Genomic DNA, 24,798 nt, shown 5'->3' with positions numbered 1-24,798 from the left:
ACTGCCCAGAGTCTGTAATTCCTTCCTCTATCCCAAATTTCTGACTTCCTCCAGGCTCTCCTCCTGCCCTCTGCCCCCCTCCTTCCTCACGAGCCCCTTGGCAGAGCTCAGGCTGGCACAGCCCCAGAGCAGAGCAGTGTCCTGCAGCCTCTGGGCTGGGCTGGGCTTCCTAAGGGGCGTGGGGAGTTTAGGGAATGTCCTCTGGATTTGACTCCTGTGCCTTGCCTTTTCCCCAGGCTCCGTAAAAACCTCAAAGCCCTGATCATCGTGCACCCGTCGTGGTTCATCCGGACGGTGCTGGCCATATCCAGACCCTTCATCAGGTGAGCAGAACATTCCCAGGCTCGGCTGGGTTTGGAATCATGGAATCCTGGAATACTCTGAGTTGAGAGGCTGCCACAAGGATCATTAGTTCAACTCCTGGCCCTGCACAGACATCCCAACAATCCCCCCCTGTCCCTCAGAGCGTTGTCCAAACCCCCCTGGAGCTCTGGCAGCCTTGGGGCTGTGACCAAACCCTGGGGAGCCTGGGCAGTGCCCAACCACCCTCTGGGGAGGAAGAACCTTTCCCTGAGATCCATCCTAAATCCCCCCTGACACAGCTTCATGATGTTCCCCTGGGCTTAATCTCACAAATCAGATTTTAAGCTCATCTTTAGGCCAGGAGCAGCCAAGGTGAGGCTGTTCCTCCCTTGTCCTTCTCTCTGACATTTCCAGGGACAATTCCAGAGGTGGTTGTAGGAGACACTGGGGTGGTCTGGACCCAGAGCAGAGTTTGTCCCAGTGGGTAGGATGTGAGGATTTGTTGGGAAGTGAGGGAATGGTGTCCTTTTTGCCTCCTGCAGATATTGGGAGGGGCAGTAACGTGGGGTCTCACCACAGCTTTTAGACTCCCCCCCTGGCTTTTAGGGGGGAGGTGGGCAAAGGTGCAGAGGTTCCATCAGGAAACCCCTGATTTCCTGTGGAGGGAACATCACTCCAAGGCCTCCTTGGTGCACTGTTTCTCTCTCCCTGCCAGTGTGAAGTTTATCAATAAGATCCAGTACGTCCACACCCTGGAGGAGCTGGAGCAGCTCATCCCCATGGAGCACGTGCAGATCCCAGACTGTGTCCTACAGTGAGTGCCAGAGGGGCCCTGGGGCAGCTCTGGGGAGGGGCAGGACAGACATCCCACCTTGTGTTGAGTGAAAATCCACAGATTTGCCTGGGGCAAACCTTCATGTCTCACACTGTGCCAGCACAGAGCTCCTGTCACCTTCAGAGCAAACACTGAATTTTAGTAAGAGTGAACAATCTCCATTTAAAGAACATTTCCTCTTTCTTGCAGATATGAGGAAGAGAGGATCAAGGCCAGAAAAGAGAGGTAAAATTAATTTTTAGGGGGGTAGGGTGGAGAGTGGGTTCATTTTCTTGGGGTGTTGTTGCTTTCTCCCATCACTATTTGTGTTATAACCAGTAAATTCCACGTTCCTCCCACCCCGAGATCCTGCACTGATTTTCTCTGAGTCAGTAAAAGCTGGAGGAGGGAGAAGCTTGATTAAAAGGTTATTATTTATCCATAGATTAGAAGGCTATTTATCCACAGAACCTCTGAACCCCACACATCCTCATCACACACTGTCTGTGCTCCCAAAGGTCATCAAACACCCCTCTCTGTATAAAACAGGCACATTATCCCTATTTGAGCAGCAGACTGACCCTAAAGTGAACCCTTGTGCTTGTTTTAAAAGCCACTTCATCCCTGTGGAGTGGCATGAAGAGGGACTTCAGTTTGTGCAGTTTGTTTGGTTTCATTTTCCAGACCTGCTCCCTCCCCGGTGCTTTGGGGTCAGAAGTGCTGCTGGGAGGGCTGGGCATGAGCAGGGATGATTCCAGGGAAAACAAGAGGCAGGGAAGGAGAGAGCAAAGCCACTGGGTCAGCACAGGTGCCTCAACCCCTCCTGGTGCTGGTGCCTGAGTGGGAGATGCCAGTTTGGGAGGATTGAGTGAGTTGTCCAGCCCAGCTCCTGGAGCACGAGAGCCACCAGGGCTGGGGGTCCCAGGGACTGGAGACCATTGCTGACCTCTCCAAGGTCCATCCATCACCCCAGAAGGGCCCTGGATTCTCCCCTCCTTCCCACTGTTCACCTCAGGGCGATGATTCCAAAGGTGATTTGTGTTTACAGGGCAGAAGAGAAACAAGACATGGCCGAGAGGGAAAGGTAAGGACTCTGTTTGATTTGTCCCTCAGCTCAAACAGTGTCTGGGGGTGGGAACAGCCCCATGGATTGGGAACACCCCCAGGAGATGGTTGGATCCAACAGGACATTCCCAAAGTGTTCAGGAGCTGGTAAAGCCTCTCCTCTCCCGGGCAGCTCCGGGTGCCACCAGCACTGTGGTGTTCCCCACCTTCACCTCTGCCAGAGGATTCCTGACCCTGCTCCATGCAGGGAGTGATCCCAGAGCTGAGCCAGAGGCCCTGGGAATGCTCTCCTGACATCCAGGGGGAGCATTTGCAGGGTGGAGCAATGCAGAGGGTTCAAATGCTGCTGCTGGACACTCTCCCATTGGGCACAGGGGGCAGAGCTGGGGCTGTAACTTGAGATGGGAAAGAAAATTCTAGAGGGGTTGGGAAGGGCAGTGCCAAAATCCTACACCAGGAGAATTTGGCCTGGTTTTGGCTCTGCTTCAGAGCAATGCAGCCTCTCTTTTCATTCTGTTTGACTCTCCTGAGGGGGGAACAGGGAATATTCCTGCTCTTTTCCCAGAGAAAAAGGAGTTTTGATCATTGAATCGTTGCAAGAAATAAGAGGAGCTCAGGGCAAAGAGAGGGGCACTGGTTTGTGGAGGAGATTCACTCACTGTTGTGCTGGTTCTCTTCCCAGCAGGCCTGTGCCTCCAGGAGAGGATCAAGAAACCAGGTTTGAGCTGGATGGATCTCCCCCTTTGTCTCCGGGACAGATTTCGTGGCATTTGTAATCCATGAACAAGAAAGCCCAGCCTGGGTCAGACCCAGGATCCATCCCCCTGCTGCCACTCCTGGGCACCCAATGGGCCCCTCTGCCTGTTAAAGCCACAAATTGCCTCATGTTTGTCCCCAGGACAGTTTTGTAAATGATTACACCCAAATTTACCCCATTTTTTTTGGACGTGGTGGGAATAATAAACAAGTTTTACCTCAGTTTGCTGCCTAAAAATAACTCCTGTCTCTCTCTGTTCCTTCCCAGTATGTCCTGAATGGGAGCAGGAGGTGGATGGATGGAGTGGAAGGACACAGCCTGGCAGCCACCCACGGCAATGACCTTTTGGGACAAAACCTTGTCACCATCTTATTCCAAGTCCTGTAAGATCCCAGAGCCTGCCTCCTCTGTCTCCAAGATGCAAAGCTCTTTAACCTTTTTGGAAACATTTTACCTTAAAAAAAAAAAAAGAAGAAGAAGAAGGACAACAATCAAACAAACAAACAAAAACCACCCCACGAAACAAAGCAGGCCAAGAAAAGCACTTTTCAGGACAGGTTCTGGTGTGTTTCTGGAATGGTCTGTGGAGAGCTGTGACACAGTGCAAATACACACCTTGTAGTAAGTTAAGAGCACCCTCTAATCCATTAGTCCCCAGCCCAGAAAGAGATTTATTTTGTTGGTTAAATTATAAACCCACCTGAACTCGCTGCTGGCCAGCGCGGAGACGGTTTTGCTTTAAAGCTGCACCCCCAGGTTCCTCCCCAGGAAATAACTAATACAGGCAATGAAAAGAGCTTTTCCCTCCTTTTTATAGCCAGTGTGTGTTTCTTCCTGAAAATACCAAGTGCCCACCGGCCTCGGCAGCACTTCCAGCCTTGGCTGTCCCAGCAAAGTCGTTGCCAGCTCCTCAGTCCTCATTCCCGGGAGGAAATGCCACGTTTTGGGTTGGGTTTTTTTCCCTGATTTGTTCCATTCCGGTGTGTAAGGCACTCTGGGAGCTCTGAAGGAGTCCCCCATGGAATGGCAGCCTCCACAGAACCTTCCTGGGAGCATCTTCTCCACCCTGAGAAGGTCTGGGTTCGGGAGGAGCCCCGCGGACGGGAACGGTTTCCACGCCTCGTCTTTGTCTCAATATCACGGCCCTGGACAATCACTCCCTGTCAAATACCTCCCACTGCAGAGACAAGCTGCTAAAATGGTGGAAGTTTCCCTCCTGAGGGCCCTCATCCATCAGCATTCCTGCCTGGAATATCCCTCCCCTGGAGAACGCAGGGCACGGGACTGGGTTCAGGTGTGACGTTGACTCTGGAAATCTGGATCTGGGAACTCGTGAGGATCCTGTGAGCAAAGGAGGGAGGGAAAAGTAAATTAAGGAACAACCCTCTGGCCAAAATTATTTGGAAGTTACTTCACCAGACCCAGGTTACATCCCCACCCCTGGAAGTGTCCAAAGCCAGGTTGGAGCAACCTGGGACAGCAAAAGGTGTCCCTGCCCATGGCAGGGGGTGGCACTGGATGAGTTTAAGGTCCCTTCCAACCCAACCCAGTCTGGGATTCTGGGATCAGGTAAAACCCCTCCCAGACACCTGCAGATGGAGAATCACCTGCCTGTTTGACCACTTCAAGAATATTTCCAGGAGAATTCTGGCTGAGCAAGATTTCCCTCAGGACAGGGATGGATCCTCTGGATACACAAAGCTGCTCTTTTTTTTTTTCCTTTCACTGAGTTAAAACCACCACGGGTGAGATCTTTATTTCCCTGAATGCTACAAAGAAGCACCAAATATATACTTCTTAAGGTTAGTTCTCCTTTGAGACCCGTTCTCATGCTGGATGTATTTGCTGACCAGACCTTTGCATGAAAAGCAGAGCACCCACAGCACCCACCCAGGATGGGTGAAGATGGCAAAAAACCCTCCCCCTTCCATCTCACTGGCATGTTAATAACAAGCACCAACCAAGCATTGAGCTCCACAGCTTTCTGGAAACATCATTTTAAATTTATTTATTTATTATTATTATTATTATTTTTATTATTATTATTATCGACAAAGGATTTCAAGGCCAGGTTGGAGCAACCTGCTCATGGAACTGGATGAGCTTTAAGGTCCCTCCCAAACCCATCCTGGGATTCTATGAAGTGAATTCTGGGCATGAAAAAACCCCCCCAAACCCCCAAAAACCTTCAGTTTTTTTTGGGTTCTGCCAAGTGACATCTCCCTGCTGAGCTCCCAGCCAGGGAACTGCCTGGAGGCAGAAGCAGCAGGAATTCCCAAATAGAATTCCCAAATAGAATTCCCAAATAGAATTCCCAAATAGAATTCCCATCTGCAGAGCTGGCTCTGTCAGAGGGGCTGAGCAACCCACTGAAATTAAGGAAAGGACTTTTCCTGATTCAATTATTTGAGCTCCCAGCCAGGAACAATCACAAACCTCCTCGTGGGCTCTGTGAATTCACCATCTCCTGACTGATAACACATCAATTTGATTTTCCTCTTTTCTTTTTGAGGCTGTTTTTTAATGAATTTAGACAAAAAACCCATCAGCTTTCCACAGTGCAGTCGGGCCCTGCAAGGGAGGTTTGCAGTTATACAGTGAATAAAACTGATAAAACATTTAATAATGATGCAAAAATCCGACTTTAGAAAGCTTTTGTGGGCATCAAATCCATTAAAAACGTTCACAACCCCATGGAAAATATTGCTGTTCTGGAAAACATGGATGTGGAAGATTAGGAAACTTCAATTTCCTTCAATTTTGGACCCTGGAAGAACAGAGAGGCTCTGGCTCCTCAGCAACCTCCACCCCACAAGAATGTGGGGTTTTGGGTTGTTTTCTTTCTTTCCAAAGACACTCTGCCTACATTGTCAGAAAAAAAAATGAAATTAGAGGAATGTGAGGATGAAACTTCATATTTTTTCCAAGTAGTTCCCTCAGGAAAAGGGAATTTCAGCCGTGAAAAGGAGAAATCACCAATTTTCACTTCAAGATCCCACCTCAGTCAGTTGTTTCAATACACAAAAGTCAATTTAGAAGTTATTTTTTTTCAAGAAGTGCACTTTCTGAGGGAGTGGTATGCACTGTGTTTTAATTTTTTAAGAGGATTTTTATGAGTGTCTAAAGTTTTATGTTCCTGGATGGATGGATGGATGGATGGATGGATGGATGGATGGAGGGATGATGTTTATGTGTCTTTTCCACACAGAGAAGAACCTGCAGCCCCACAAAGGATAAATTAAAGCTGAAATATAAAAACTGCAACAAATTGAAAAAATAATTCCCTTCTTTCAGACACTGATTTTAGGTGTTACTTGCCTAAAAAAAAAAAAAGCTACAAATTCTTGGACAGAAAGAATTGTTGGTGTCCCTTTCCCAAACATGGAGTGACAAAACTCAGCTGGGTGTGGATAAACCTGAATTGTTGCTGCTAAAAGTGGATTTATATCATAACTTTGAGTGGAATAGAGACCTAAAAATAGGTTTAAAATTTAAAATGAAATCCCCTGCACCCCTCTAGCAACCCTGCTGGACTGGCCAGTGTCCCCAGTGGGCTCCAGGCCTCATTTCTGCCTCAGAAAACCACCTCTGGAGGATCAATATTTGGACTTAATATTCAGTGTATTGGACAAAACAGCTTCTGCTCCTGGATCCCACCTTAAGGAGGTGGTTTTTTTCCATGGTGAATCCATGGAAAGCCACATCTGAGCTGCAGGAGGAGTTGTTTTATGCTCACAACAATCTCTCTGCTCTTCCCTCGGGGTGGATTTAACGGCCGAACTTCACCTCACAGCCCGAAAAAAAATCACATTTCTTCCTCTCCACTTGATTCCAGGCTGGGAATTTTACCTTCCCATCTCCTCCAGGTTGCCACAGGATTTGTCCCAGGCACTTCTCAGATCCCAGAACTACTCTGGTTTTATGTTTTTGGTTTTTTTTTTCATGGAGGATCCTCCAGATTTGGGACCGTCCGAGAAATTTTCATCCCACAAGGAAGACACAAGGAATTAAACCTGGGATGCTGCTGCTGTAAATTCCAGTTGGATCTAATCCAAGTTTTTCTGTACAGTACTGTGTAAATGTGAGTGGATATTTAGAGCTTCCCTCATGGCACTTTTTCCATCCCATTTTTTTGGCAAGCACCTGGATGAGAGACCCCGGTGGGAGAAGTTTGAAAAGTGATAAATCCTCTTTTTTTTTTCTTTTTTAGAGCTCTAGGGATTAAAAACCACGGGAGTGAAGGAAAGGCAGGTGGGAATAACCTGCCAGGGGGTGAAAAGGGGGACAGAAAAATGGCTCTAAACACACAAGCACATGTTTTTCTCTTTTGTATTCCCTGATTTCCTGGCAGGCAGAAATGCAGCATGTTGCTGGTAAAAGTGAATTTTCTGACTCACCATGGCAAGAAACCACAATTTCACAACTTCAGGTTGTTTTAGTTTTCCTTTCCAGTGGGTCCTTTCAACCCAAACCGACCTGTAAAAAACAAAAACAAACCAACAAAAGGTGTGAAATGTCATTTTTCTACCGTGTTTGTAATTAGGTGCTTGGTGGTAGCAGACCTAGATCTCTGTTCAATATGTATTCAGATTTTTTTTGCTTTGTATTATTCCATAAAAATCTGTGGATATTCAATTAAAATGAGACTAATCCTTCAGCAAAACTGCATCCTCCTCTCTTTCTTTTTCTTTTTCTGGTTTTTTTTTCTTTTTTTCTGTTTTTTTTTTTTTTTCTTTTTGTCAGTAGCTTTTATTTAGACTTTGGCTCCGTGTGGAAAATATGATGGACATTTTTTCCTTTGGATGCTGTTCCCTGGAAGAAAGGCACTCAAAGTCCTCCCTGGAAATTCTGACACTGCAAAATTAACATCTCAAAGTGGTTTTTTTTTTTTTTTTTACAAAAATAACTTCTATTCTGGAGGATGATCTTTCCCAGATTCCTTCAGCTTTAGCAAAGAGTCATGGAAAAAATTGCTTTCCTTGGGTTTCCATCAACTCCACTCGTCTCAAGTTTTTTTTTTAATCACACTTTATTTTTACATCTGCTTTTATAATCCAATTAGGAACGTGACTGGGAATTAAATTAGAATTATAATTAAATTATAACACCAAATAAATACCAAAAAAACCCTCAAAGCTGCTTAAACAGAAAAAAAACTCCAAATCCCAATAAACTTTTTTATTCAATATAAATTTTTATATTTTAATATAAAATTTTTATATTTATAAAAATAGTTTTATATTAATTTTATATTAAATTATTTTATAAAAATAATGAAGTATTTAGAGGAAGGTGCTAGAGCTGGTTTTTATTATTAAAAAAGTGAAGTATTTAGAGGAAGGTGCTGGAGTTGTTTAAGTGGGTTTAGATGAGTTATTACCACATGTCAATTAATGAATTGAAAATATGAATATACAGGTCTCCCTACTGCAATTTTCTATTCTTCTTTACATTCTGCTGCACTTTTATGTTACTCTTTACATTCATCAGACTTTAAAAGCCAAAAAAGATCATCCTGGGAAACAGGGAAGGCCTTTCAGGATGAGTTGGGCACTCACCTCACTCCTCTCCACTCTACAAGTGATAAATATATTTATATTTATTTATATTCCTTTTATCCAGGCTGGTGGCACCTGGGATTAAGATCAACAAAATGTCAGGTTAATTTTCCAGATGTTTTTCCTATTCCACCCATGGAATTTTCATGCCTCATTTCATTTTAATTTGGTGCCTGAAACCCACCCAAATTTCCCGCTGCCTTTCTGGATCTCACATTTGCTTCCTCACCAAGCTCTAATTTTAAGGCAGGAAAAATTAAAAAAAAATAAGAAAAATTATCCCCACGGCGAGGTAAAAATAGTTTTTAAAAGCCTGGTTTGTTTTTTCCTCCAAAGCAGAAAAATCCCTTCCTGTTTTGACCTCGGTTTTGCACTTGGAGTGACAAATCAGGGAGTGATAAATCAGTGTTTTCCCACCTCCTCAGTGCTGGAATCTCTCCTGTCACACGAGTTGTGAATTAAACTGTCATCCAAGAGGGAATCTCTTCACCCACGTGCAGGTTCTTCCCTTCACTGAGGCTCCTGAATGAAATTATATTCAAGATTGTGCTAATTATGGCACAGAATATTCCCAGGATATTCCCAGAGTGGCTGATCCTGATCCCTCACAAACAGGAGCCAAAGATTCCCAGCTTAAGACAATTAGAATTTCCCCTCTAAACAATTAAACTCCAAGTGAGGGGGTGAGATCCCACCTTGTTTTATCAACCTAAAAATGAGATATTGAGGCTAAAATTAGTTTAGTGGCTGACAAGAAATGATTTCACCTGCCTTGGGAGGGGATGAATCACTCTGGGGGGAGGTTTCTCCCCCTCCACTGCTCTGGGAATATCCAGTTTTACACCACACACCCCCCCATCCTTTGGGATTCATCCCTGAAAAAGTGAATCACACCCCAGGGGAGGAAAACAAAGGGATAACACGAGTGGAAAAGAGAAAGTGATGGAACATCCCTTCCCTTCCCAACACACACTTTGATCCCTCAGTTTGTCACCTTGGGTTAATTCCTGGGTGATTTGGGGACTTGGTGTTGATTTGAGCTTTTGTTTGACAATCCAAGGGGCTCCAAAGCTCTGGGTTTCCCTGAGTGACCCCAGGCTGGAGATTAATCAGGGAATGCTGCTGAAAAGCTGAGTTTGGAGATTTGGAGCAGGAGAGGAAGCCAACACATTCCAGTCGTGGGGTTTCAGGCCCTCACGGAACATCCACCCCAGAAAAGTCCAGTCTTTGGACAGAATAATGCCCAAATGTGAGGTGTGAGAGCAAGATTTTGTACCTGGAATGGCAAGAAAAGAGAAATTACAGGTGATTTTTGCACCACCCCGACCCATTTCGACATTGTTTTCGTTCCTGGAAGGCCAAAATGTTTCAGTTCCCTGAATTGTTGTGTTCAGGCTGTTTTTAGCACATGGAGCTGCAGGCAAACAAATCAAGGTTAGTGATTAATGGTTCTATCACCATGAACCCTGTCCTAAATTCCAAATACTTATTTGGTTATTTATTTATTAACCCCTTCTCTTGTGGAGAGATCCCCCCCTCAAAAATCCACCAGGATGGTCTGGCAGGGGTTGGGATGGAGCAGAAAACAGGGAGGGAGGATTGGGAAGAAGCTGGGAAGGAGTTCTAAGGATGTGGGAAAGAGCAGAAAGATTATTGGTAATAACATTTAGAATTGGTAGAAAAGGTGTAAAAGTGCTAATTTATCCAGGAATGCACCTCAGGTGGGTGAGAAACAGGAGTCCTGTGGTTTCCTTTCCTCTCCCCAAGCCCAGAGGAATTATTTCGTCTCCTGAGGCTCCTTTTTTTTTGAGCTCCCAACAACCCAAAGGGCTTCTCCTTGGAATCCTTCCCCTCAGGAATTCCCCCTGGGACAGGGAGTGTCTCCAAAGGGGCAGGTGCAGTGGGAGGATGGTGGTCTGGGAATTCCAGAGGCACCAGGGCCAGGGAAACCTCCAAGCAGGAGTTTTAACAGCAGGAGAAGGGAAAGTTCCCTCTGCTGTCTCTCTGTTCCCTCTTCAGGCTGCTTTGGAAGAGCCTGTCAAACCTACCTGGGAATATTTGGGAGTGTTGGATGGATCATGTCATGCTGACAACACGTTTCCCAGCTCAGCTCCTTCCCTGTGTGTTTGCTGGGAAAAACCTCAGCACTTATTCCATGTTTTATTCCTTCTCTTCCTTCATTTTCCTGCTCCCTCTCATCCATCAGCACAACCCACACTGGCCAAAAGTGAGGAGTAAAATTAGACATTTCCTCTCCTGGAATATAAACCAGAGAGATAAAAAATTGGGATTCTGTTACTCTTTAAAAATGCTTTTAATTCCTTGCTACTTTAATTTATAGCACTATAATTTAATGTCAAACATCCACAAACACATTCCAGCTGTCCAGTGACACTGGAAATTTCTGGCATCTTTGTAAAGATTTATCCCTGGAATTACTGCAATGGTTACCTGGCACCACACAGATCCCCAAATAGGGCATTTCTTGCATATTTTACCCATTTTTGCCTCTCTAGGCACGAATTCCATGACACACAATTCCACTGGACTCGAAGGAAAGTCCTTTCCTGGAGCATCACAGTCAACAGCTCCAAAGGGCTCCAGGGAGGAAAAGTTTGGGAAGAGCAGTGTGGGGAGTGAAACACCTGTGTAATCTGATATTTTGGGAACTGAGGATCCAGAAGGATTCCTCCAGCTCTGGTTGGAATTCCTCACTAACCCACTGGCTGCCCCTGGGCTCCACTTTTCCCTTCCCTCCCACTTCAGATTAATCTGCTCCTTTTATTCCCTTCACCCTCTTGGTCTTCATTCAGGCTTTTCATGGAATCTTGGAATACCCTGAGCTGGAAGGAACCCACAGGGATCATCCAGTTCAACTTCACCCCTGCACAGGACACCCCAACATTACATTAATTAACTTCCTCATTCCACTACCCAAATTTTCCTCACTGTGAGCTGCTGGAGGTTCACAAAGTGCTGCTCTCATGATGTTCTCCCATTTTTCCTTCCAATTAAAACCCACCTTCCTCCAGGGAGGGTTCAGGAACCTCCCCAGGCCTCGGAGAAGGAGGAAAGAATAAAAAAACCCAAATTTCAATGTTTCTGAGTGAAAATGACTCTCATTTCCTTGCCTCTGACGAGGAACCTTGGCCTAACCTTGGGACCATCAACAATGTCTTCTGATTAGTGAGGGATTTAAATCTGGGAATTAAAGCTGCAGGAGGGATGAGTCACATTGGGCAGCAGAAAGGTCAGTGGGCACCCAGAAACTAAACCAGCCCAGGGCAACACCACCCCGGTGGCTCCACGGTTCTTCAACTGCCTCCTGCTAAATTTAGCCCCCTTTTTTAACAAAGAAGATTAATATTCCCTTTTAGTAAACATTAGTATCCTAAAAATAACGTGGAGAGAGAGGGAACATTCCCTGTCTTTGATTCAGGCCCGGCGGTGAATGGCATTTGTGTGAGTGAAGTGTCGGGCAGATAACGCAGCTGGGGATAAACAAACCCCCAAAAAAAGGAAGTTTGAGGTGCCCAAAATGTAACTCACCCCAAAAAAAAGCGTTTCTGAACACGTGTCGTTTGCATAAATTGTGTTTTTACGGTTTGGGGGAAGTCTGGGGTGTCTGGGGAGTGGAAGTGTCACCATTTGTGTCACTCGAGGGAAGGAGCCAGGAGGCAGCTGGAATGTGAGCTCCAAAAACAGGCAGGCACATGGCACCTCCAAAGGGAACAGCCAGGAATTTGGGAATTTGAGCTATGTGGGTGAATGCCACCTCTCCCCTCCCGGGATGTTTGGGGGCACGAGCAGGGAGAGGGGGCTGAGGGCAAAAACCACGGCCAGGAGCTTAAAAGCAACCTCAGGGAAAGGCAGGAATGTCCACAGGGGCAGTGAGGGGGGGAAAAAAGGTTTAAAAAGGAGATTTTACACCCAGGAAAAATGAGGTTTGCACTTGACAGGAATGAGATTTGGAGTGGTGAGGGGCAAAAAAGGTTTAAAAAGGAGATTTTACACCAAAAAAGAGCTTTTGTGCTTGACAGGAAGGAGATTTGCAGCTGTGAGATTAAAAACAAAAACCACCCCACAACAATAAATGTGCCTCCTGTCCTTCATCCCCCCTGTTTTCAGAAGAAACAGAGTGTTGTAATTCCTTGTGGAGACAGTGGGATGATGCTCTGGAATTCCCTGATCCCAAACAGCTCAGCCAGAGCCTGCTCTCTGCACTGCAAATCCATTGTTTCTCTAGATATTTGTTTTTCCAGGGATAAAAGCCCCACCTGGAATCCTGAACCGTGTTTCCCCCTGGCAAATCCAGCTGGGCAGAACCCAAACTTCACTCCAGCATGTTCCAAAAATATTTGGATTAGCAGGTCTGCAGTGCAAAGAAGTGGAGCAGAGGTGACCAGAGCCCGGTGTCCCTTTAGGACTCCGACACAACTTTGGAGCCTCCTGGGGTTTTTTTTCCCCCTCCAAACGTGGCAAAATAATCCCTGGAATCTGGTTTCTTAGCCCAGACACTTTCCTAGCTCAGGGATGGGAGGGGAAAGCAAGAAAGGGCATCAAAATGTCGAGCAGGGAGGTGATTTTAGGTCAGTTTTTCCGATTTTTTGTCCCAGCTGAGAGGTTGATGTGGGGACTCCCCACTGCAAATGCTGGGAAGCTTCTGGAAATGCAGCTTCCCTGGGAGTCAGGGCTCACTCCAATCCAAGAATCCAAGCTCCAAATTCCTCTGGAATTACCACTTTACCTTGGAAAAGATGGTGAACATATAATTACAAGTGGTTTCTCTGGGAACAACCAACTGTCCATTAATATTGACCATAAATAATAAGTGGAATCACCCAGAATTAAGACTGGAAAAGCTCATTTGCTCTGTTCCCACCCACAAATTTATCAGGTTCTACCTTTAAACCCGATTTCTTTTCTTGCCTTCCACCTCTTGACTTGCAAGACCTCCAGAATCTTGACCTCTGGCAGTTAATAATTTCCTAATTTGCAGCTCTTGTTTATTCATGGTCAAAGCCCTGGGCCTTGGCCTCGTGGTTGAGGAGCAGAAAAGAGCTTTGTAGAGAAAAATAAACCTCTTTTTAAAATTATTTTCAGCCCAATGGGCACAGCTGGGGCGAGACAAAGGAGGGTTTAGGCCACAGACACTTTCCTCAGGTCTGAAAGAGAAAAAATCCAGTTGAATTTAAACAATTAACAGCTTGGGAGCAGCTCTGAATAAAAGCTGATGTTGTTAAATGGTTGCATAATTTCAGGAAAAGCATCCCTAAAATACTGGGGGGATTAATAAGGGGATAATGGGACAAAGGAGGTGCCATTTGCTGCCAGAACCAAAATGTTCTGTAGGATCCTAGAGAAACCCCATTGCTAAGGGAACATCTGAATATCTATATTTTTATAGGAAAACTTCCAAAAAATGTGCCCCCACACCCCAAAGTGTGTCTTGATCTGGATTAGGCACAGTTTGGGAGCTGGAGCTGTGCCCACCCTGCCCTGGGGAGGGGGCAGTTTTAGGAATTAAAAACCCTTCCCTTGGATTCTTGGGGGGGAAATCCTGGATATTTGGGTTTTTTACTGCAAGAGCTGAAAAGCTCAAGGCAAAACACTTCCCAGCCAGTGAGCAGGTGATGGAGGTACTCCCCAAAATTCAGAATTAAAGCAGCATCTCTGCACTGCTGTGGGCACAGGGAACTCATCCCATGGTCCAGCTGCTTCCCACTCATCCCTTGGGACAAGGACACGGGGCCAGGATCAGCTCTGCAGCCCCCAAAGCTGCAAAGAAACCCAACAGGACCCCAAACCCCTAAATTTTGGTGTTACTACATTTTTTTTACAGTTACAACCTGCTGCAGGACAAGGAACCTTTAATACTTTTAACAGTGGCCTTTTCATCCTGTCCCAGAGTGATTTTATAAAGGCACACAATGGTTTGGGTGATTGAAGGCAAGATATTATTTAAATATTACAGAGTTCACATCTGAGAGAGAAAAAAAAATGCTGTTGGGAGCTCTGCCTTCACCTGGCATTGCTGAGACAATTTTAGAAGCAGCTGGAATAATTCAAATTAAAGTGAGAAAGTAGCTCAGGTTGATTGAACTTACCTTAAAAAGGTTTACTTTACTTAAATAAACTGTGCAGGAGGAGACTCACTGGATATATAATATTTTAGGGCTTTGTCAAATAAATATATATAAAATGAACTGTTCCAAAAAGTTCCTCCTAAAGAGTCAAAGGGAGACAGTCTGGGTGGATTCACTGCTCAGCCTCTCCACACTCCCAACAGCTTGACTGGAAGGAATTAAAAAAAATAAATTAAAATTAAGTTTCCTCCCCCCTTTTTTTTATTTTTTCCCCCTAGCAGAAGTGTAGAGGAAAATTTTCCTTCTTGGTTTCAAATAATCAAATGGGAATTGGGGAATAAAGGGAAGGGAGAGACAGGGAGGAAAAAAAGGCGACTTAATTATATCCACACACACCTCTGAGCCTTCCCAGGGGGAATTGTCAAAAGGGGTGACATTTCCACCTACCCTAATGACTAATTTAGGCAAAGGACGAGCTCGCCAAAAAGTTATTTTTGGCCCTGTCAGGGCACGGGGCCGGCGAGGGAGAGGGACAGGTGCAGGTCCAGGGAGTGACATCGGGGCGAGGGTTGAACCCCCCCAAAATGGGACAGTGGAGGGGGGGAGGAACCCCCCAAAATGGGACAGTGGAGGGGGGGAGGAACCCCCCAAAATGGGACATTGGAAGAGGGGCTGAACCCCCCCAAAATGGGACACTGGAGGGTTTGATGAACCCCCCCAAAATGGGACATTGGAGGGGTGGAGGAACCCCCCAAAATGGGACATTGGAGGGTTTGTAGAACCCCCCCAAAATGGGACATTGGAGGGGTGGAGGAACCCCCCAAAATGGGACATTGGAAGATGGGATGAACCCCCCTCCCAAAATAAGACATTGGAGGGTTTGCAGAACCCCCCCAAAATGGGACACTGGAGGGGTGGAGGAACCCCCCAAAATGGGACATTGGAGGAGTGGAGGAACCCCCCAAAATGGGACATTGGAGGAGTGGAGGAACCCCCCAAAATGGGACATTGGAGGGGTGGAGGAACCCCCCAAAATGGGACATTGGAGGAGTGGAGGAACCCCCCAAAATGGGACATTGGAGGAGTGGAGGAACCCCCCAAAATGGGACATTGGAGGAGTGGAGGAACCCCCCAAAATGGGACATTGGAGGGTTTGCAGAATCCCCCCAAAATGGGACATTGGAGGGGTGGAGGAACCCCCCAAAATGGGACATTGGAAGAGGGGCTGAACTCCCCAAAATGTGACATCAGAGGGTTGGATGACCTCCCCCAAAATATGAAATCAGGGTGAGAGTTGAACCCCTCCAGAAATGGCATCGAATGGTTGGTTGAACCCCCCAAAATGTGACAAGAGGGGGAGAGCTGAACCCCCTCCAAAATGTGATATCAGACAGTGGCTGAGCCCCCAGAAAATGTGACATCAGAGGGTTTGACGAACCCTCCAAAATGTGACATCAGAGGGCTGGATGAGCCCTCCCAAAATATAAAATTAGGGTGAGGGTTAAACCCCTCCAAAAATGGCATCGAAGGGTTGACTGAACCCCCCAAAATGTGACAAGAAGAAGAGGGCTGAACCCCCTCCAAAATGAGATATCAGACAGTGGCTGAGCCCCCCCCAAAATGTGACATCAGAGGGGTTGATGAACCCCCCAAAATGTGACATCAGAGTGGTTGATGAACCCCCCAAAATGTGACATCAGAGGGTTTGACGAACCCTCCAAAATGTGACATCAGAGGGCTGGAGGAGCCCTCCCAAAATATGAAATTAGGGTGAGGGTTAAACCCCTCCAAAAATGGCATCGAAGGGTTGGCTGAACCCCCCAAAATGTGACAAGAGAAGGGCTGAACCCCCCCCAAAATCTGATATCAGATGGTGGCTGAGCCCCCCCAAAATGTGACATCAGAGGGTTTGATGAACCCCTCAAAATGTAACAAGAGGAGGAGGGCTGAACCCCCTCTAAAATTTGATATTAGGTGGTGGCTGAGCCCCCAGAAAATGTGACATCAGAGGGTTTGATGACCTCCCCCAAAATATGAAATCAGGGTGAGGGTAGAACCCCCCAAAAATGGCATTGAAAGGTTGACCGAACCCCCCCCAAAATGGGACACTGGATGGTGGCTGAGCCCCCCAAAATGTGACCCTGGGGTGAGGGTTGAACCCCCCCAAAAATGGCATTGAAAGGTTGACTGAACCCTCCCCAAAATGTGACATCGGACGGCGGCTGAACCCCTCAAAATGTGACCCTGGGGTGAGGGTTGGCTGAGCCAGATGTGACGTGGGGACGGGGACTGGCTCAACCCCCCCAAAACGTGACCTCGGGCTCATGATGGTCACAGGGTTCTTCCCTCAGCGAAGGGCGGGGACACGGCCCTATAAATCCGCGCCAAATCCGCCTTTTCCCCTCAATGAACGGCTCAGGGAGGCAAAGCCGAGTCAGAGCAAAGAGGGAACAGGGGCAGCCGTAGTTTTTCCTTCCTCTGAAAGTTGTTTCAGCCTTTCTAAATCGTTTTTTCTTTCGTTTTTCCGTCGCCACATCCCGGCAAAGGAGGCGACTCGGCAAAATGAAATACATCGTAGGCATCGGAGGGTAAGTCCCTGCTGATATCGGGGAAATAAGTTATTTTTCCTTTTAATTGTTGTACTTGGCTTGGAGATTATTTGTCTGGCTATAAAATAATATTCAGGGTACAGGATTTGAGAGATGAGGCAACTCAGAGTCTAATTTGTGCTGCTTAAACACAGAGAGCTCTGCAGGGTGGCACAAGCTTTTATATGTAACTTATATGTCCCTTTATATGTAATTTATATGTCCTTTTATATGTAATTTATATATCCTTTTATATGTAATTTATATATCCTTTTATACGTAATTTATATATCCTTTTATAAATCCTTTAATATATATTTATATATGCTTTTATATTATTTTATATATCCTATTATTTTATATATCCTTTTATATTATTTTATATATCCTTTTATATGTACTTGTATAGGACTAACAGAACAGATGCTGCTTCAATATAAAGAGCTCTGCAGGGCAGCATATACTTTTATATATACTTTTACATACTCTTATTTATATACTTTTATAAATTTATATACACTCTTTGTGTATTTATATATACAATTTTTGTATATTTGTGCCTATATGTATATATTTTTATCTATGGTTTTATATATCCTTTTATAGGCTTAATAGGAGGGATGCTGAGAGGGAAAAAAGTATCTCAAATAAATTCAGAGGTCACAGAGACAAAAAATTTCTGTTAAAACCTTCTCTGAAAGATCGCGAGGGGGAAAATCCTGTTTCAAACGAGACAGGGGGGTGGTGGCGTGTAAAAAGCTTTCAGTGTCCTTTAAAAAGTAGGATTTAGGAAGTCTGCGTGCGCTGGAACAGCACGAGAGCACAGCAGGAAGGTTTGGGGAAAGGAGCGCTGGCGGATAATATGGATTATTATTATATTAATAATATAGGACTGAGGGATTTGTACAGCCTTGGGATAAAATACGAACCTATTACAGAGGAACAAGCTCTCCATGGGAGAGGACGATTATTCAGGCGTTTTACACGAGGGATCCTGCGCCGCCCTGAGGGAGCGGAGCCCGCGGGGAAGGGCTGGAAGGGCGCCCGGCGGGAGCGGAGCGGGGGCGGCTCGGCGGCCCCATCGTGGGCCGGGTGTCCCCAGAGCGAGCAGGGAGCGAACTGTGAGGGGGCGAACTGTGAGGGGGCGAACTGTGAGGGGGCGAACTGTGAGGGGGCGGCCATGGCGGCCCCTCAGGAGTCTCGGCTGAGAAGGGCCGGCAATGGCGGCCCCGCGGCCCCTCAGGGTCTCGGCTGTGAGGGGGGCGGCCCCTCAGGGGTCTCGGCTGTGACGAGCCGGCCATGGCGGCCCCTCAGGGGTCTCGGCTGTGACCGGGCGGCCATGGCGGCCCCTCAGGGGTCTCGGCTGTGCCGGGCCGGCAATGGCGGCCACTGAGGGGTCTCGGTTGTGACGAGCCGGCAATGGCGGCCGCGGCGCCCCGCGCGCTGCCCTCAGCGCGGCCGTTGCGCGCGCGCGCGGGAACCGGCGCGGCCGTTACACGCGGCCCCGCGCGCGCGCGCGCGCCGCTCGAAGGGGCGGGGCAGAGGAGAGGAGGTCACAGCCAATCGGCGCCCGGGAAAGGGGCGGGCCGGGGGGGCGGTCGCAGCCAATCGGCGGCTGGCGTTGGAGAGGCGGGAAATTCGAACGTGGCGGGCGCGGTTTGGGTCCCTCAGGGCGGGTCAGAGCCCGCGACCCTCAGGGTCTCCCCCCAGGGGCAGGGGGTCGGGTCCCCTCATGGACTTGGGTCTGTCAGAGTCTCCCCTCATGGGCCGGGGTTCCGGTCCCCCGGGGCACGTCAGAACCTGTGTCTCCTCACTGACCAAGGTCCCTCAGGGTCTCGCCCCATGGGCAGGGGTTTGGGTCCCTCAGGGCAGGTCAGAGCCGAGTCCCCTCAGAGGCTTTGGTCCCTCAGGGTCCCCCCCCATGGACCCCAGCCCAGGTCCTTCAGAGCTCTGCTCCTTCAGGCACGGAGGTCCCCCCACAGCCCGGGTGTCCCAGTGTCTCTCTCAGACCCGGCTCTAACCCAGTTCTAACGTGGTTCTCCCACCTCTGTGTCGCCCCCCGTGCAGTGTCACCAATGGTGGCAAAACCACCCTGACCAACAGGCTCGTCAAGGCTCTCCCCAACTGCTGCGTGGTCCACCAGGACGATTTCTTCAAGGTAAGCCGAGCCCCCTCTTACCCACAGCATTATATTTGCTGCTTGTCTGCGCAGGGATAGCTGTGCTGGGTCCCCTGGCGGTGTTGGGTGCTCCTGCATGCTCACCCAGTCAGTTTGGACAGTTTAGGAGCCACACACTTCCCGATTTTAGGTGGTGGGTTTTTTTCAAAAAATATATATATTTAATTTTTAAATGACTGGACAGGTGGGGTGTTCCTGACCTTTACAAATGCCACGTGAACTTGGCATGACCCAGCTCAGAGAGGTCACGGCAAAACCTTTTAGTGTTAACTACAGATATAACCTACAGATATAACTGCTCGTTTCAGTCAGAGGTTCTTTACTGTGCTCTGCACAAATAATTTTCTGCATTTTGGGTTTCCCTCCTTATTTTACTCGAGTAAGAACGTGGCTCCTAAATGATACTTTGGGTTTAAAGCACCTCTGTGCTGGTTTGAATACAGAAAGGGGGTTTTATTGGGGAGCTCTGACAGCTCTGCATCAGAACCCAATTAAAATGTTGCAGAGGTGAAAGCAGAGGACCTTTGCTTGCTGCCTCCTGCCTGGAGGTGCAGAACCATGTCACTAAAGCACTGCACCATTCCTTGGGAATGACAATATCCCACGTGGGAGTCCAAGAGATGCAGGAATGTCCTTGGAGCAGTTCTGTGCCACCCCCTAAAACATGAGGTGCTCCAGCACCGTGTGCTGGGTCTGCCCTGCCCTCACAGGAGCAGGTGCCAAGCAGAGCGAGATATTCCTTTGGAAAAGCTTTGCCAGGAGCCTCCTGCACAGATTTGGTCACTTAGGAGCCCTTGGAGGAGGAATTGTGTTTATTACCCCACAAAGATCTGTAACTTCTCCCTCCTGTGAACACCAGCACGAGCAAAGCTGGAACTGTGTGACCAAAGCGCTGCTGTGCTTTTTTAGAGTTTTTATTAGAGTTAAAACACCTATTCTTGTAAAACGCGACTTTTAGCACTTACTTAACACCATATTTGCATTTCAAACCCTTAAATATCGATCTCTATTTTTTTTACTAACGCCCTATCAAGGGATTTAAGCTCAAAGCCTTTTATCCAAAGCCGGTTTGCCCGAGCCAGGCCAAACTTTTCCGAGCTCTTGGGGTTGGTGAGAGAGAGAGAGAGACACGGGAATGGAAATGCTGGAAATGTTCACGTTGCCCGGAGGGGGTCTGTGCTGATCGGCTCGCAGGGAACTGATCACGCTGAGGTTGCAGCAATGTTTTATTGCTCACTATATTTCAGCCACAAGATCAAATAGAAGTCGGGGAAGACGGCTTTAAACAATGGGATGGTAAGAGCAGTGTTCGCTATAGGATGCAGTAATGTATATTTTTTTCCTAAGTATTCCTTCTTTTTTTTTTTTTTTTTTAAATTATTTAAAAAAAGCCTTAACGGTAAAATTTCTGTTAATTCCTACAAGTTCATCCTGTTTTGTTTATTTTGTTGTTGTTGTTGTTTTGACTCTTTCCCCCTGCGGTTTCGTGGTGGTTTGATCGTGTCCCCTTTTTCCCCACCCCACCCCCTTTCTCCCGATCCAGTGTTGGATTCCCTGGATATGGAGGCAATGGTGAGCACGGTGCGGGCCTGGATTGAGAACCCAGTGAAGTTTGCCCGTTCCCACGGGGTGAATGTCACACCTGGCTCTAAAGAGCCAACTTCCCAAGATATCCATATATTGGTCATTGAAGGCTTCCTGCTTTATAATTACAAGTAAGGTTTGGGGAACTATCCGTGGTTTGCCAGGGAAGGTCCCTTTTGCCACAGCTAAAAACTCCTTTTTTTTTTTTTTTTACTAATCCCCTGCCTTGTTCTGAATTCTCACCCCGAAGAGTTTTTGCTGGAAAATGTCAAAAAATTAATCCCTAAACGCTGAAAAAAAAAAAGTGAAGGGGATAATGGGAGTTTTTCTAAAACTCCAGGGGGGGGTTAGACCAGGATTTGAGCTGGAATCCCCCTCACCCCCTCCCAAAAGCTCATGGATGAGAACAAGGAGATAAACAAGTGAGAGAACTGTTCCTGAATTCCAGGAGAGGTCCCAAGCAGTGAATTGTTTAACACTGACTAAACTGAGCTTAATGATTAGGTAACTTCAAGGTCAGGTTGGACAGGACTTGGAGCAACCTGGGGCAGTGGGAGATGGGATGAGATGGGTTTAAAATCCCTTCCAACCCAACCCACTCCAGGATTCCGAGTGAACATCACAGCAAAGATCACCCTATTTTTGCCTTTTTTATACAGGGCAGGGAAATTCTTGGCAGGAAGAAGGGGAGGCAGAACTGGCAGGGGAGAGAGAGAGAGAAAAATTCCAATAGCTAAATATATAAACTTCAGCCAATCACCCCCAGCAGACGTGGGGAGCGAAACGTTCTTGGCTCCAAAGGGGAGTTTTGTTGACAAAATCCTTTCAGGAGAAGGAGCTGTTTGTGACACTTGGCAAAGCTGGAGCTGTTACAGGCTGTACCAGACAAGACAGCACCATCCCAGCTTCCCAAACTGGGGGGAACACGGAGGCAGCCCTGGGATTAATCCTGTCAGGAATGGCCAACTGGAGATGGGGCTGGCAAAGCGCCTCCCGCTCCTGGCCTCTCCCCAGGGAGCAACTCTGGTGTCTCCTGAAGGACACAAACACCCCTGAAATGCTCAGCCCTGTTCCCACAGCCTCTCCTTTGCCCACAGGGAATATTCCACCATCAAAACTGGAGGTTCATGGGATCACTGAGGTTGGAAAAGCCCTCCCAGCCCCTTGAGTCCAACCTGTGCCCCACCTTGTCCCCCAGCCCAGAGCACTGAGGGCCACGTTCAGTCCTTCCTTGGACACCTCCAGGGGTGGGGACTCCAAACCCCCCTGGGCAGCCCCTTCCAATGCCTAAGCACCCTTTCCATGAGGAAATTCCCTCTAATGTCCAATCTGACCCTCCCCTGGCACAGCTCGAGGTTGTTTCCCCTTGTTCCTCTCTCCCCTGGGTTGGAAGGGACATTAAAGCTCATCCAAGTCCCTGCCCTGGGCAGGGACACCTTCCACAAGACCAGGTTGCTCCAAGCCCTGTCCAACCTGGCCTTGGACACTTCCATGAGTGTGAACATGAGCCAAGGAGTTGCCTTGTCCCAAATTTTGCTGCATATTCTCACAGCCCCAGGGTTTGATTTGGTTTGGTTGGTGAATCACAGCTTTGGGCTCCTGCACGCTGAGTTTGGAAGGATCTAGAACGAGCCAGGGTTCCCAGCCTGGTGTCTGATCCCCCACAGGATCCTGTGTGATCCTCCTCAGGATTAGTGGCAGGTAGTTGGGTGGGAAAAGCCCCTCCCTTGCCACTCTGACCTTCAGAAAACACCTTCTCCATGGTTTATACCAACCAACAAACCCCCTGCCCGTGAGGAAAGAACTCACACCTGGGTTGTCTTCAACAGACACAAACCCCAGAGAGGCAGAGAGATTTTTGGGGTGATTTAACACTTTTCTCTGTCATTAAAAATTAGATAATCCATGTTTTTTGTCTCTCCCCTCCCCCAGACCACTGATAGACCTGTTTGACATCCGTTACTACCTGGCGGTGCCGTACGACGAGTGCAAGAGGAGGAGAAGGTGAGAAGGTTCTTTGGTGTCAACCTAATCCCTCTTTCTGCTAAAGGAAAGATCCCTCTACCTTGCTATTAATCATGGAATCATGGGATGGTTTGGTTGGAAGGGACCTTAGAGATTGTCTGATTCCACCCCCCTGCCCCGGGCAGGGACACCTTCCACTAGCCCAGGTTGCTCCAAGCCCCTTCCAACCTGGCCTTGGACACTTCCAGGGATTTGGAGCCCACAATGGATGGGATGGATTGGTGTTTAGAGTGGGAAATTTGAATAAAAGTGGAGAAAGAGACTTCCAGGTGCTAAACTCAGAGTCACTGAATCGCTGAGGTCGGGAAGGACCCCTGAGGTCGAGTCCAACCATCACCGTGTCCGTCACTCCCCCGTGTCCCCAAGGGCCACCTCCGCATGGTTTTGGACACTCTCAGGGCTGGTGCCTCCACCACTGCCCTGGGCAGCCTGTTCCAACACTTCACAACCCTTCCCACGAATTTTTTTGTCCCTAATCTCCACTTTAACCCCCCTCTGGTGCGACGTGAGGCCGTTCCTTCTCGTCCTGTCCCCTGGGAGCAGAGCCCGGCTCCCCCCCGGCTCCCCCCTCCTGTCAGGGATTTGTGGAGAGCCAGAAGGTCCCCCCTGAGCCTCCTTTGCCCCAATCCACGAGGAACTGGCCCGTGACAATCAGCTTTTCCATGAGCACCACGGAGCAGCTGTTGGATCACCGTGCCATTCCTTTTCCCTGCTGTCATTCCCAGCACACGGAATTACACCGTTCCCGACCCCCCCGGCCTCTTCGACGGACACGTCTGGCCCATGTACTTAAAGCACAGGAAGGAGATGGAGGACTGTGGTGTGGATGTTGGTAAGTCCTCCCCAAACACAAATCCTTCGGCCCTGGAGCTGGGAATTTAAGGAATTGGGTGATTCAATCCAAGAAAACCTCGGCTGTAATGATGCAAGGTCCTATTTTTACTCCCAAGTTGGAATCCTGGCCCCGTTTGTCTGGATAAATACAGGCAGTTTTATAGCTGGGAACTCATTCCCTTTGCTTCATGCTCTGAGGACTTATAAGGGATTAAAAAAATAAATAAATAAAAAGTAGGAATTCTTTATAATGGAATAAGGATTTCACAGGATGCTCTGTTTTTGGGATGGTTGGTTTTTTCCAATAGAGAAACAAGTTGTCACTGGGGCCTCTAAAATCTGAAATATTTTAAAGTTAATATTTAAAACTAATCTCCCAGAATCTTTTCCTGATGGAAAAGACTCCAGCCTGACTCCAGCTTTTTTTTTTTTCTTTCCCAGTTTATTTAGATGGCCTGAAGTCGAGGGAAGAACTGTACAACCAAGTCTTTGAAGATATTCACAACAAGCTTTTAAATTGCTCATAGGTAAATAAAATACCTCCTGGGAGGGCTGGAACAGGGGGGGGATCGTGCTGGAAACACCTTGGATACTCATCCTTTCCCTTCTTGCTTTCCAGGGTCTGGGAAGACCTGGAAGACCCATGTACAGCCTGATGTAAATAATATTTGGAAGTGGGAAGGAGGGTTTATTTGTGGAAACTCTTCTCCCGCTGCCCTTTGGCAAGTCCCTTCTGTATATAATTGAAAACTGAGGATAACTTATTCCCAACCCCATGGACAGGATGGCCTTGGTGGGTTTTTTTGGGTTTGTTTTGTTGTTGTTGTTTTTTTTTTTAATTATTTTATATTCCAAAGAGAAGTTGGAAAAGCATTTTTATAGCAGACCAAGTAGAGCTGCGCTGGGAAAACAACAAATCTCCTGCTCCTGCTGACAAAAAGGCTTCAGGCAACGGCTTGTTTGTAATATCATCTCTCAAATCCAGTAAAAATCCACTTAAATCTC

General features: G+C 47.5%; 2 protein-coding genes and 1 long non-coding RNA gene across 11 annotated transcripts in view; 2 read left to right on the top strand and 1 right to left on the bottom strand.

Annotated features, from left to right (window-relative positions):
• The window catches only part of ATCAY (ATCAY kinesin light chain interacting caytaxin), a 15,382-nt gene extending 7,780 nt beyond the window's left edge, over window positions 1-7,602 (top strand). For 2 of the 3 annotated variants that reach the window (XM_064637333.1, XM_064637335.1), the window contains exons 7-12: window positions 237-323; window positions 1,019-1,117; window positions 1,328-1,363; window positions 2,166-2,201; window positions 2,865-2,900; window positions 3,207-7,602. In XM_064637333.1, the coding sequence (XP_064493403.1) occupies window positions 237-323; window positions 1,019-1,117; window positions 1,328-1,363; window positions 2,166-2,201; window positions 2,865-2,900; window positions 3,207-3,216 (304 nt within the window). In that variant the 3' untranslated portion in view covers window positions 3,217-7,602. The remainder of the gene's footprint in view (window positions 1-236; window positions 324-1,018; window positions 1,118-1,327; window positions 1,364-2,165; window positions 2,202-2,864; window positions 2,901-3,206) is intronic. The other variant, XM_064637334.1, reaches the window with a different exon arrangement.
• LOC135403366 (uncharacterized) overlaps window positions 1-18,645 on the bottom strand; it is a 23,125-nt gene extending 4,480 nt beyond the window's left edge. Inside the window, exons 1-8 of one of the 4 annotated variants that reach the window (XR_010425388.1) lie at window positions 18,101-18,645; window positions 14,605-14,791; window positions 13,402-13,662; window positions 10,546-10,753; window positions 9,492-9,773; window positions 8,915-9,019; window positions 8,498-8,572; window positions 3,157-7,415 (exon numbers count right to left, since the gene is read on the bottom strand). This is a non-coding gene — a long non-coding RNA (uncharacterized LOC135403366). Of the gene's footprint in view, window positions 1-2,207; window positions 2,578-3,156; window positions 7,416-8,497; window positions 8,573-8,914; window positions 9,020-9,491; window positions 9,774-10,545; window positions 10,754-13,401; window positions 13,663-14,604; window positions 14,792-18,100 lie in introns of those variants that run through there. The other 3 variants (XR_010425386.1, XR_010425385.1, XR_010425387.1) reach the window with 3 other exon arrangements.
• Window positions 16,896-24,798, top strand: NMRK2 (nicotinamide riboside kinase 2). Of its 4 annotated transcripts, none has more exons than XM_064637338.1 (8): window positions 16,986-17,171; window positions 19,239-19,329; window positions 20,598-20,646; window positions 20,894-21,065; window positions 22,867-22,938; window positions 23,685-23,791; window positions 24,235-24,320; window positions 24,413-24,798. In XM_064637338.1, the coding sequence occupies exons 1-7, from the start codon at window positions 17,146-17,148 to the stop codon at window positions 24,318-24,320; spliced, it is 603 nt and encodes a 200-aa protein (XP_064493408.1). In that variant the 5' UTR covers window positions 16,986-17,145; the 3' UTR covers window positions 24,413-24,798. The 4 variants fall into 4 exon arrangements, with proteins under 4 accessions (XP_064493406.1, XP_064493408.1, XP_064493407.1 ...); XM_064637337.1 differs by lacking the exon at window positions 20,598-20,646 and adding an exon at window positions 18,062-18,307 and having other exon boundaries at window positions 17,154-17,171; XM_064637336.1 differs by lacking the exon at window positions 20,598-20,646 and having other exon boundaries at window positions 16,896-17,171.

Source organism: Pseudopipra pipra, chromosome 27 (assembly GCF_036250125.1).
Source record: "Pseudopipra pipra isolate bDixPip1 chromosome 27, bDixPip1.hap1, whole genome shotgun sequence".
Taxonomy (NCBI): Eukaryota; Metazoa; Chordata; class Aves; order Passeriformes; family Pipridae; genus Pseudopipra; species Pseudopipra pipra.
Note: the sequence above shows the minus strand (reverse complement) of the source record. Positions and strands in the feature narration are given on the sequence as shown.

Excerpts from the sequence above, each read along its gene's own strand:
- NMRK2 (XM_064637336.1), top strand. The coding sequence starts at position 16,908 with ATGATGGTCACAGGGTTCTTCCCTCAGCGAAGGGCGGGGACACGGCCC. Across the intron at positions 19,330-20,893 it reads ACCAGGACGATTTCTTCAAG|TGTTGGATTCCCTGGATATG; the intron begins GTAAGCCGAGCC and ends CTCCCGATCCAG. Across the intron at positions 22,939-23,684 it reads GAGTGCAAGAGGAGGAGAAG|CACACGGAATTACACCGTTC; the intron begins GTGAGAAGGTTC and ends TGTCATTCCCAG.